Source organism: Eptatretus burgeri, chromosome 7 (genome assembly GCF_056783735.1).
Source record: "Eptatretus burgeri isolate ZD-2024b chromosome 7, Ebu_testis_v1, whole genome shotgun sequence".
Lineage (NCBI taxonomy): Eukaryota > Metazoa > Chordata > Myxini > Myxiniformes > Myxinidae > Eptatretus > Eptatretus burgeri.
Genome location: NC_140967.1, coordinates 58,501,275 through 58,513,774, shown reverse-complemented (window position 1 = coordinate 58,513,774; position 12,500 = coordinate 58,501,275). Strand labels below are relative to the sequence as shown.

Sequence of the window (12,500 nt, the reverse complement as noted above, 5' to 3'; positions counted from 1 at the left end):
TAAAGGGTTGGTCGTGGGCTAAAACGCCCGATAATTAATCGAACCGTCGAGGCCGACGATAACACCGCTCGGTTATCCCGATAGTACGGAACGGGTCGCTTAAAGTGGCTCGTGTCCGAAGTTGACCTGCGGCGAGATGCGATCGCCCGGTCTACCCTCCGTGTGGGTACTTAGGTAGGTCGAATTTGGCGAGCAACCCTATCCCACGCGGGGGCCGATTGGCATGATCGTGGTGAGGCCGAAAGGTCTACCCGTGACTAGTTCCCGGCGTTAGTCCGAGAGGGTCACGACGGGATTGTCCGTCCGGTGGGCGACGTGCCGCGATTCGAGTTACGTGGCCGTTCGCACGCCGGCGGGCGCGAATCCGCAACACTGGTGTCAGGAGTGGGATATAAACTCATCGCCCTCCTCGCGGCACTGGTATCGGAGAACGGGAAAACGGGCTCTCCTGTCTCCAGCTAAATTCACGGGAATTGGTCCAGGGGTGAGAGGAGCGACCCCCGATTCCCTCCAAATTACGAGCGAGCTAAATTAACCCTTTACGAGAAGCAAGATGGCGTCTCAAGGCGAGCGGGAGCCGGGGGTATTAGAAATGTATATGTGTAGTAATGTAGGATCCATGGTCCAGGATGAAATCCCCGTGCAGGAAATGTTGGTTGTGCAGGAACACGAACTCGCCCAACTGAACCCAGAGCCAGAAATAGGTGCGGCGGCGGCCGCGGTGTATGACACCTCCCCTCCCCCTCTCCACCAAAACCCCCCGATCCTGGCCGAATCGGCTCACCCAAGCGCACCCGACATGGCCCAGCTATTCGCCATGCTGGCGGCAATGACAGCGAGGATGGATACAAACACAAATGAAATGAAAAACGAAATAAAAGGCATGAACAAGCAAATGAACGAAATGAAAACGAAAATGGAAACAAACGCACTCGAAATGAAAAAGCTGCGGGGTGAGACGCAGAACATGGGCCAAAGCCTGCAGGCGGGCATGAAGGCAGTGGCCAGGGAGCTCAAAATGGCGACTCCACGTGTGGGAGCGAACACGCTGGGAGGGAGTGCAACGGCTGTCGGGCCCGCGGTGGAGGCGGGTAAGGAAAAAATAATTCGGGAGACAAGAGACGAGGTGAAAGTAATTGGGAGGGAGAGAAAAGAACAATTAATACGGAAAGCAAGGAGGAGGTACGCGGAGATCGTGAAAGAGCAAGGAGTGAAAAACAGGGAAGGACGGGAGCGACTTAAAGAGAAAGCAAGGTTGACCTACATAAAGATAAGGGAAAGACGCCAGAAAGAAGCGGAGACTAATAGACAGGAGGGGACAACAGAAACTTATAAATGTATAGAGACACGGGAGACAGAAAAAATAGAGGAGAGACTGCATGATAATGACAAGGCTAGAGACGTACACACACACTCGGAGGTAGTGGAGGATAGTGAGGGTGAGCTCGCGGAGCGTGTAGGGACCCAGTGCGAGCAGCGGGATAGCCTCCTCCAGGAACGAGGGGAGGGAGTATGCCCCCTTGAGGCGAGTCACGACCAGGTGAGTTCGGTCGTGCTTTGCGAGTTCGAGGGGAGGAGTGCTGTGGACGGGTGCACGCCGAGCTTGGGGGGTATAGAGGCCCCGGAGACCCTTGTGGGGACACGAATCCCCAGTGTGGTTGTCCCGGTGTGTGTGGTGTCGAGGTGTGTGTTCACGAGTGTGGCGAAATGCGTGCTGCAACGCACGCATAGCGCGGGTGCAAGGGCGTGTGTGAGAGCGACTGGGTGGGTGACAAAGACCCCGTGTGTGAGTGGTGTGGTGGTAAGTGTGCAGGAGGGCGTGCTTCCCAGCACGCCGTGTGAGGAAGAGGCCGTGTGTGTGAGTGAAACGGCCAGTATGAGTGAGGCACCGCGGGCGAGTGCCCCCGCGTGTGTGAGTGGTATGGTTTGTGTGAGGGAAATGGCACGAGTGAGTGGAAGGCCGCGAGTGAGTGGAGCCACGTGTGCAAGGGTAATGGCATGCGTGAGTGAGCGGCCGAGTGTCAGAGAGACAGCGTGTGCAAGGTCGCTGTGTGTAAGGGAGATGTCGGTCGGCATGTGTGAACATGCAGCCGCGTCTCCCGGTGTGAGTTTAATGGTGTGGAGTGTGAGCGTCGTAACACGCAGGTGTGCGTGGGTCGAATGGCGACGACGGCGACATGTGAGGAAAGAAAGCCGAGTAGCGGCTGAAGTTGTTTCGGGGACCGTGCCGGGTTCACCCAGCCGCGAGCACGAGGTCCGTGCTGTGCAACGCACGAGGCCCCCACGTGCTCGCTTGCGATAGTGAAGTCCCGGTCTGGAAACGCACGCGGTGGATTTGCCGATCCCGCGGACCGACAAAGTTTAGGCAGGATAATGGATTTGGACTGGACGGGTTCTCCACGCGATCGTGTGTGTTAAGCTCCAACGGGCAGAGCACATGTGTTCGCGTGGGGAACCCCTCGAGACGTGGGGCTTGTGTTTTTTTTATGCGCACAGTGACGTCATGGCTGCACGCGGGGTTGGAATCCGGCAGGAGGGGTATCCCTGCCGGATGGTACCGTCCAAGGAGGGACGAGGAACACGTGCAGCTGCATGACGTCACGGGCAGGTGCAAAGTGCGCGAGCTGCGAGTTGCCGCGCTGGTGCTGCGCATGGAAGAAAAAAAAAAAAAAGCAAGCCTCACTTTCGGGTGCACAGGATTCCTGGGCAAGGGGTGGAAGACCCCCTTGACCTGGGCACAGGATGGAAACTAGTTAGGGGGAAGGGTTAGCTTAGCTAGACCGACTTCATGGGGCAGGGGTAAGTCCTCATGGAGTCCGTGGAATGGATTAGTTAGAGGGATTGTAGCCAGATTTAGGTTGGGAAATTGATTAATGGGATTATTTGGAGACAGTGACAGCCTTTGGATGTGTAGAGTTGACGTAGTTTAGCTACGTAGTGTTAAAAGGAACGTGCTACTAGTTTAAGGGATGACGTGGGAGCATGAGTTAGTTAGGGGAGGTAGTTATAAGGATGGCAGAGTTCAGCGGTGAGTGTGTTGAAGAGTTGGTGAGTGAAGTGGAAGCATGTGCTTGGTGAGTGAGTGAGGCCAGCGGGTCTGTGTGTATGGAGTGAATGGGGAATGCATGGTGCGATGAGTGATTGGGGGGAGGAGTGACTCCTGCCCAAGGGACACCGGGGTCAGTGTAGAGTGAGTTCGGGGGTTAGTCAAATTTACAAAATGGAGGTCGTTTTGTTGTTGGTGGGGAAGTAGGCTCGATACCCATTTGGAGGGGTGCAGGAGCCCTGTTGATGGGCTGGGAGCGTGGCTGCGAAAGGTGAGTATCGCTGAGTGGGTACCCCGGGCACCAGGCTAGTCGGCCGTGGTAGGCCAAGGGCCCATGGGGGGCCGGGATAGCGTAGTGGGCACGGGTGCGCCTGCTTGGTGCGGGGGCCCGGGGCGCCATTAGCCGCGTGGGCAGTGTTGTGGGCACGGGTGACCCTCGGAAAGGGGCCCGGGAAGCCAGCCTGCCACGTGTGCGTTTCAGGGGAGGTGCCATGGGGGGCACTCCCCGGTGTTAGGGAGCTGGTAGGCTCGGAGGCAGTGTAGTGCCCGGGGGTGCCATAGCGGGAGATTCGGCAGAGGGTCGTGCCTGCCAAAGGGGGCCACGTGTCCCAGCCATGAGACCGTGTGAGGGCACGGAGAGAAAATTGGGGGGCGAGGCCCGAAATTGTGAGGACGCCAACACAGGTGACGGGAATCTGGGTTGTTAGAACCAATAGTTTAAGCGAGAGGCGCTTGTTGAAAGCCCCGGGGTAGTTTAACAGTTAAATGGATAGGGTAGATTAGGAAGTGTACCCCTCCGCACCATCCATCCCCTCACTCTCGTTGTGGGCCGCTGGACCCACTTTGTGTTATAGATCGCTGAACTCTGGGGAGGCGTTCCTGAGGCTTCGTTGGGCCTCGACACAGGACGCTAGCTCTCCCTTATTCCCCTCCGGGAAGGGAACGTAGGGGTTGGGAGTAGGCTAGGTGACAGGATAGGTTAGCTGAACAAAGACGATAAAAGGGGTTAGGGGACGATTTATAGTGGGGAAGTAAAAATAAAAAAAATAAGTTGGGGCTAAATTGGGGTTTGACAAATTAAGGGAGTGGGTATAGACAGTGACAGGCAAAAGCGATAGGTTGGGAGGGAGACCGTAGGGTGGGTCCGAGCCCGCCTTCCGAGTGGCCAGCACCACCGCACTCCTTCCACCAACCTCCACTGAACGGCAAAGGCTGGCCAGCTTCATCTGCTGGCTGTGTTGCTGTAAGGCCGTGCCGGCCCACTTCATCTGCCGGCTGGCTGTTTTTCTTCAAGGTCTGTGCCGGCCCACTTCATCGGCAGCTGTTGTGTTGCTGCAAGGCCTGTGCCGGCCGGATCATCTGCAGCTGTGGTACTTCAAGGCCTGTGCCGGCCAGTTCATCTGCCGGCTGTGTTTGCCTGCAACGGCCTGGTTCTGCAGGCTGTGTTTGCCTGCTGCCTTTGCCATGCCCACTGCCCACGTTCACCAGCCCCGTTCAATTTTGCTTTGCCCCCCCCCTCCCTGTTCATTTCCATGCGCGCCTGGATCATCGTAAAAGCAACAGTTTGCAAGCTGCAAGAACTGCCCTGTTGGCAGCTACAACACGGGCCTGCAGTGGCGGCCCGTGCACCGTATTTGCGTTCAGTTCAAACCATTCATCCATCCATTCGTTGTGTTCATTGCGTGTGCCACTTGAGCTGGCACGGAGACTACGTTGTGCAGCCCATGCACCATTGTGGTTCACTGCGTTCAGTTCAAAAGGGAAGGCCTTGGACTGCGTGTGAGCAGCCGGCCACGTTCCCTGTCACCTGCATTGTTTGAGCCAGAGACTGCATGCGAGCAGCCTGGCTCCCTGCTAACTGCTTTCTTTTTGCAGAGTTCAGTGATCCTGGGCCATGGTTTAGTGTAAAATTTGTAAGTTAAGGTAAGATGTACTGTACATATGAGTGCGCCCCCGGCATGTCTGTCTTAGCGCCGGCAATTTTATTTAAGTCGTCCGTGTGAGTGAGTTTGTTTAGGTAGTTACTCAGCCCTCAGGTTATTTATTTTGGGGACACGAATACCATGAATGTCGCACTCAGGGATCCGTAGGTAAAATGTACTATGGGAAAACTACACATGATGGCACACGAAAATTTGACGACTCGGGACGAGTCTGTAAAAAGGGGAGGGGGTAGTGTTGTGGTTGACGAACTTCGCAAACCACCATTCAGGTCCCTTAGGTGAGATATCTCTGTAAGTATATGTGTAGTTAGGCCCAAACCCATTGTTTAGAGGGAATAAATGTCATTCATGCGGGCTGCGACCCTTTTAGATAGCCGTTTTTCTTTTACTATCTTTATTTTGGACCAGCCGCCATTACTACCACCACCAACTACGTCTCAACAGCCATCACACAACAACCACCAACCGCAACGCCGCTTCACTACAACAGCCACGACCTTTACCGTCACAACTCGCCCTCGCAACCATCGCATCACCGTCATTCCAACGCCGCTTGTGGGCACCGATACTGGACTCGTGCAGGGCGCGCACCGAGCAAAAGCGCCGGCCTTTCCGAAGAAAACGGATCAAAAACGACTCACGCCCACTTCTGTTCCGTCCTATCGGCGAGCGTGGGGCGATTTGCCCCCGCCTCCAGGTGCGTTGGAGTAATATCGCGATATGCAAATTCATGGATCAAAAAGCATTCACGCCCACTTTTCCTCGGTCCAATGGGGAGCCAGTTAGAGGTGAAGGGTCGGAGGTAAAGGGTCGAAGGTGAAGGAGCGAGGCCACGGGGCATATAAGGGGCTGCGTTCGTCAGTCAAGGCAGTCAGTGGAGTTCGGAGGCAGTTAAGAGTTCGGAGCGGAGAGAGTTAAGAGTTCGGAGCCAGTGAAGAGTTGGGACGAGTCAAGACAGGAGTCGGAGCGGGCTGTTGGACGGAGCTGTGGAGAGGTGGCTGCGGCGAAGGCGGTCGAGGGGGTGCTCGTGTCGGAGTCGGGGAGCTGCGGAGGGAGAGGCCGGCGGCGCGACCGAGGTCGTGGTGGAGACGCTCGTCGCGGGACCCGAGACAGGGAGATATCCACCCCCCCCGAGCATCAACAACCCCCTCCTGTTTCCCCCCGTGCTGAGATAGTGCGAGAAGGGGGCCCCGTTCCCACCCCCTATCAGACACTGTCCGCGAGGCCCGCGGAGTCGGGGCGCCACCGCCATCTTGCGGCTCATCATCAGACGGGTAGGCCCGACGCGGTCTCGGCCCCAGGCCCGCCTACCCCCCTCATCCTTGAGGGTGGTCCTTTTCTTTTGCTTTGAGTGTATGTGTTGCCGTCTGTGAAGTAAAACTGTATAAGTGTTGCCGTGTGCTCGGTAGTCGGTTAGATCTGCATTGTTGCATTTGCTTTTTGTGTATTATTGTGTTTCTTCTTCTTTTACATTTGCTTTTGGTGTAATTGTATATGTGTGCTTTCCGTTCATCGCGAAATAAATGTGCTTCATGTTGAACTGTTTTCCCGTTTCGCTTCGTCTTTTCCTTTATTGAATCTCCATCTTACTTAACGTAAAGGGTTGGTCGTGGGCTAAAACGCCCGATAATTAATCGAACCGTCGAGGCCGACGATAACACCGCTCGGTTATCCCGATAGTACGGAACGGGTCGCTTAAAGTGGCCCGTGTCCGAAGTCGACCTGCGGCGAGGTGCGATCGCCCGGTCTACCCTCCGTGTGGGTACTTAGGTAGGTCGAATTTGGCGAGCAACCCTATCCAACGCGGGGGCCGATTGGCACGATCGTGGTGAGGCCGAAAGGTCCACCCGTGACTAGTTCCACAAAGCTCGGAACAAGTGTGTATCTACCCTCAGGAGAGCCAGAAAACAACATCTTTCTCATCTCAAGTCTGAACTCTCAAACCTCTCTCCCTCCTCAAAATCCTGGTGACGTTTAATCAAATCTGTTTCTGGTGTATGTTCCCCCTCCATCCCCTCCCTTACCTCAAATGGCCACACTGCTGATTCCACACGTGATAAAGCTGAATGTCTAAACTCGGTGTTTGCAGCTAAATCTTGTGTCCCAAACCCATCACTATCTCTACCCACTTTACCCAGTCGCACCAAACTGTCCCTGGACTCTGTATCCTTTTCTCCTGACAAGGTGGAGAGCTTGCTTTCAAACCTCGAGTCAGATTCTGCAACCGGTCCAGACGGCATCAGCCCACGTGTCCTCAAAGCCTGCTCTTCTGCTCTTGCTCACCCTCTCTCTCTTCTATTCACCCTCTCATTTTCCCAAGGTCATCTGCCATCTGCTTGGAAATCTGCTAACATCACTGCCCTGCATAAAAAGGTGCAAAAACAGATCCCTGTAACTACAGACCAATCAGCCTTCTCCCAATCATCAGCAAGGTTATGGAATCCATCATCGCTTCAGACATGAAATCCTTCCTCTTCTCCAATGGCTTGATTTCCAATCATCAATTTGGTTTCAGACCAGGTCACTCTACCCTGGATATGCTGCTACTGCTCTCCCATCAATGGATGGAGGTCCTCAATGCCAGACAGGAAATCCGAGCCGTATCCCTGGACATATCACGTGCTTTTGACACAGTCTGGCACCCTGCCCTACTCACCAAACTCTCTTCCCATGGTATTCAAGGCCATCTCCACTCATGGCTCGCAGACTTCCTCTCCTGTCGCAGTCAACGTGTGGCCCTAAATGGAGTTCTTTCATCCCCTCTTCCTGTGCAGGCTGGAGTTCCTCAAGGTAGCGTTCTGGGCCCTGTTCTTTTTCTGGTTTTCATCAATGATCTCTCGGACTCTCTGGAAAATCCTCTATTTCCCTTTGCCGATGACTCCACCCTCTGCCGTACCATCTGTCATCCCTCAGACCGGCAAGCAGCAGCTTCTTCGCTCACTGCTGATCTGGGGTAAAATCACAAACTGGTCCAACACGTGGAACATGTCTTTCAATCCAGACAAATCTCACACTCTCACTATGTCTCTTCGAAAGGACCGTTTACAAAACCCCCCCATCCACTTTCTCAACAATCCTCTGGAAGAAGTCTTTTCTTTCAAGCTTCTGGGTCTCACTATCTGCCATGACCTTTCCTGGGAAAGTCACATTTCCAACCTTGCCTCAAAAGCCCGTCGCCGACTGGGAATCCTCCGTCGTGCAAAGTCCTTCCTCGGCCCTCTTGAGCTCCTGACCACTTACAAAGCTTTTGTCCGTAGCCTGATGGAGTACTGCTCTCCCCTCTGGGCTGGTGCTCCTGCCTCCCACCTTTCTCGACTTCACGCTGTCGAAACCAGGGCATTTAAGATCATTGGCATCTCCCGCAATGAAGCTGAGTCATTGGGCCTCTCACTCAATCACCGCAGGTTAGTCGGTGGTCTTTCTGTCTTCTACCGACTCCTCTCCAGCCTTGCCCCCCCTGCTCTCTCTGCGATTTGTCCCAACCACATTTCCACAGGGCGCTCAAGGTCCGCCAACAACCCCCTTCTGGTAAAACTACCAAAATCACGAATCACTGCTCATCTTCACCCTTTCATTCCTCTTTTTTCCCGCCTTTGGAATAAACTTCCTCACTCTATTCTTTCCCATTCTTCCCTCCAGGCTTTCAAAACAGCTGTTCACCACCACCTCTTATCTTCCCCCATCCAAATCCTCGATCTTTTCTACCCCCGATAATCCACCCAAGCCCACTTCCTTCAATTCTTCTGCTTTCCTTCCTGAAAGTCCCTGTAATGTCCATCTTCTCCTCGCCATGTTCCCCGTCCCATCCCCATCCCTCTCCCTTCCACAGTTCACCTGTGTCTGTTCCCCAATGTTTTGTCCCTTCCACTCCCGCCCCTCTTGTCTCATGCCTCCTTGCTGTGAGTTGTGTGTTCGCTCTCATACGAGCCTCGACCAAGGTATACAAAAAAAAAAAAAAAATGAGAGATGGTAATTGTGGGAGACATCAGAGCTGTCAAATCAAATTCGTAAACGCCTCATGGAAAGTCATAAATCGTTCACATGCAATTTCAAAGCCAGCATTTGCAAGGGACGACATGTTGAATGTGGTACGTTTTCTTAAAACTGAAAATGGAGAAAGATTCTTCATTGCAACCAAGAAGTGGGTAAATAAAAAAATGTTGACAAATGTTCAGTCGAAAAGGAATAATCGTTTTTCATACAGGTCTATTTTTAAATTATTTATTTATTTCTTTATTTATTTTGTTACCTCCGCCACCGAAGGTGAAGGAGGTTATGTTTCCACCCCTTTCTGCCTGTTTCAAGTATACTGGTCAGTCTATTTTGTTATTCTGTCTGTTTGTCTGTGTCTGTCTGTCTGCTCGTCTGTCTGCTCGTCTGTCTGTTTGTCTGTCTGTTTGTCTGTTTGTCTGTCTGTCTGCTCGTCTGTCTGTTTGTCTGTCTGTTTATCACCTACAGGTCACAATTTCAAACCGATCTTCACGAAATTTCACCACATGGTAGTTTGTCATAAGGAAGAAGCCTATTTTTGAGGTCAAAAGGTCAACGTAGGCCAAAGGTCAACAACTTAGGTAAGATTTCTAAAATCCTCAATTTCATCCGATTGACTTGAAATTTGAAGAGGATTTATATTTCAGGTTATTGAATTCAACCAACAATTATTTTTGAGGTCAAATTTGTTTTATGGATTTTGCAAGTATCATGCTCTGCATGACGTCTTCTTCTTGTTTGTTTGTTTGTCTGTTTGTCAGTCTGTCTGTCTGTCTGTCTGTGTGCAGGATATCGCAAAAAGTTGTGGACGGATGCGGATGAAATTTGGTGGCAGGTTGGGTGTGTGCCACGGACAAACGGATTAGATTTTGGTGAACATCCGAATCCGTATCCGACTACTAGAATTTTTAAAGTGATTCCTGACCATTGAGAGATAGGACCAAAAATGATATATAGCACGATATCTCAAGAAGTTGTCAACGGATTAAGACGAAACTTGGTGGACACGTTGGGTGCGTGACAAGGAAGAATTGTTTGAATTTTGGTGAAGATCGGAATCTGGATGCGGATCCGATAATTTTTTTTACGTGATTCTTCACCATTGAGAGATAGGGTGAAACTAAATATAGCACGGTATCTCAAAAAGTTGTGGAAGAAATCAGATGAAACTTGGTAGACAGGTTGGGTGTGTGACAGTGACAAATTGATTCGATTTTGTTGAAGATCCAAATCTCGATCTGGATATGAGAATTATATTTAACTTTAAAGTGATTCTTCACCATTTATAAGACCAAAAACGATATGGAGCACGATATTTCGAAAATGTATTGGACCCGATATGTTCTGGTGGATCAGGCATTACGTGGTGGGGGTATGTGCTCCACTGAGTGCCCTTCTACTTGTTACTCTTGTGGAGCGAATCTCCACCTCAGGTGGATTGAGGGACACCACTCATACAGTATAATCTGTGGCATACTCACATAATCTTTTGTAAAATGCAATTTAGATTATGTTGTTGAAATCCCAAATGGCACAACCCTTTTAACCAACAGCTTTCAGCAAAATAGAGATCCCGAAAAATTCAACATTTCCAATTGTATTTGAAAGTTTTTAATGTCTATTAAAAAGTATTCATCATACAGTATAATCTGGATAACAAGCATATGCACCTATTTTTAGCAGCCGCTGCTCTCAGAGAGCTTGGCGTTGTTCTTGTTGTTCTTGTTGAGACAAAACCTTTATATTAGGACTCAGCTCTTTTATATACATGATCCAGATCTCCTTAAATACTAAGCACCTGTATACATCCTCGCATTGAGGGTGCCTTTTGAGAGTGTCCATCATGAACTTTTAAATATATTCGGACATTTGCTTTAAAGTTTTGAAAAGTTCACGTTACTATTTAAAGATTATTCCATTTAATGTATTGTAATTTCGTAAATACGTAAATACACTATGACGGGTCTCACTATTGGCTTAATCAAGGCACGTGACGAAATATTGGAAGTTGTTGTTTTTTTTGTTTGTTTGTTTGTTTTTGTTTTTTTTAGCCGACAAAACCTTTAGGACGCTGCTTTTGGACACATTTGTCCTTGTTAGATTTAGTGGAGCACAAATGCGATTATTTTCTACATGCGCTTATATTCAAAAAGCCATGACCTGAGCTTATAATAGTAAACATTCTTCAGATTGGCTGCACAGATGTGAGTTTTTACATCATTGCAATTTGAATTGTCCAGACCTCAGAAACAAATCCTAAATACATTTTCAGTCCTTGAGCACGTAGCTGTTTAAATTCCGCAACAAATTCATTTTCCATGTCGGGGTAAAAGGCCCGTCTTCCGCTCCCTATCTTCTTCGACCTTTCGTACTGAACAATTATTTCCTCATTCTTCACCATTCACATCTAAGTCCTTCTATTAAGTCTGAATTTATTACACGTCTGTTACTGGTTCTTACAAGAGTTGTAAAACGCGATAATCTTGATCTTCTTTTCATGGGTATATGATCGATGTTCAAACTGCCTTATCCATTTTGATCGTGATGAAAAATGTTGTTTTATGTCCCTTTATCATAAAGAGATGTAAAATACCCCTTTACTACCCTTGTAGTAAAACACCCTTTTACTACCCCTGTTGAACAACGTTGTTTTGAACATACAACTCTTGTAAGTACCAGCACCAGACGTGGAAGAAATTCTGACTTAAAATTTATATACCAATAAAGCACGAAATACTGTCGTGTTTGAGTTGATAATAATTTCAGTTTTCAAAGGCTTACGGTGACATTTTTACATGCGCTTATTTTTAATGGAAAAATCAAATGGGGAGGACCGTGTGTGCTTATTTTTCATATGTGCTTATATTCAAGCATATGCTTATTATCCAGTTTCTACTGTATATTAACATTATTCTTTCAATCTCGATTTGTCATGAATAACATGCTTAGTGGGACCACTATTGGCCGACACAATTCCTCCAACTGCTGGAAAGTCCTCGACAATTGAGATGTACTAATTTTGGTGTCTGCTCCCTAAGATTTTGTGTCCACCGTATAAATATTTTGCTCCTCAAATGTCCCAATAGGAAATAATCACATGGATCCAAGTCTGGAAATGAGCAGGTCACATTATTTATCTTGGCAAAAATTGCATGACGGTCACATTATTTATCTTGGAAAAAAGAAACACCATGACTCTTTCATTCTGTTGATGACCATTTGTTTCCACGTCCAAAGATGCACTGAGCAGCATTCCAAAACATTATATTGATGTATGATGCAACGTGTGGTGTGAAGGAATTGGAGAGAGAACGCATGCACCTTCTTGAAAGCTTAGCGGAAAATAAGCGGCGAATCCAGGAGCTGGAAGACAGCCTCCTCGAGCGGCTGAGCAGCACACGTGGCTCTCTCGTCGACGATGAGAGCCTTCTGGGTGTACTTGCTTCGACAAAGCGTACTGCTCAGGAAGTTTCACAGAAGCTAGCAACAGCTGCAGAGACAGAAATGCAGATCAATGTGGC

At 49.8% G+C, this 12,500-nt stretch overlaps 1 protein-coding gene across 1 annotated transcript in view; it reads left to right on the top strand.

The window, feature by feature from the left end:
- DNAH5 (dynein axonemal heavy chain 5) overlaps positions 1 to 12,500 on the top strand; it is a 254,698-nt gene that overhangs the window by 192,599 nt on the left and 49,599 nt on the right. The window contains exon 65 of the mRNA XM_085890337.1: positions 12,277 to 12,500. This exon is cut by the window's right edge and continues 20 nt beyond it. Coding sequence (XP_085746463.1) covers positions 12,277 to 12,500 — 224 coding nt within the window. The remainder of the gene's footprint in view (positions 1 to 12,276) is intronic.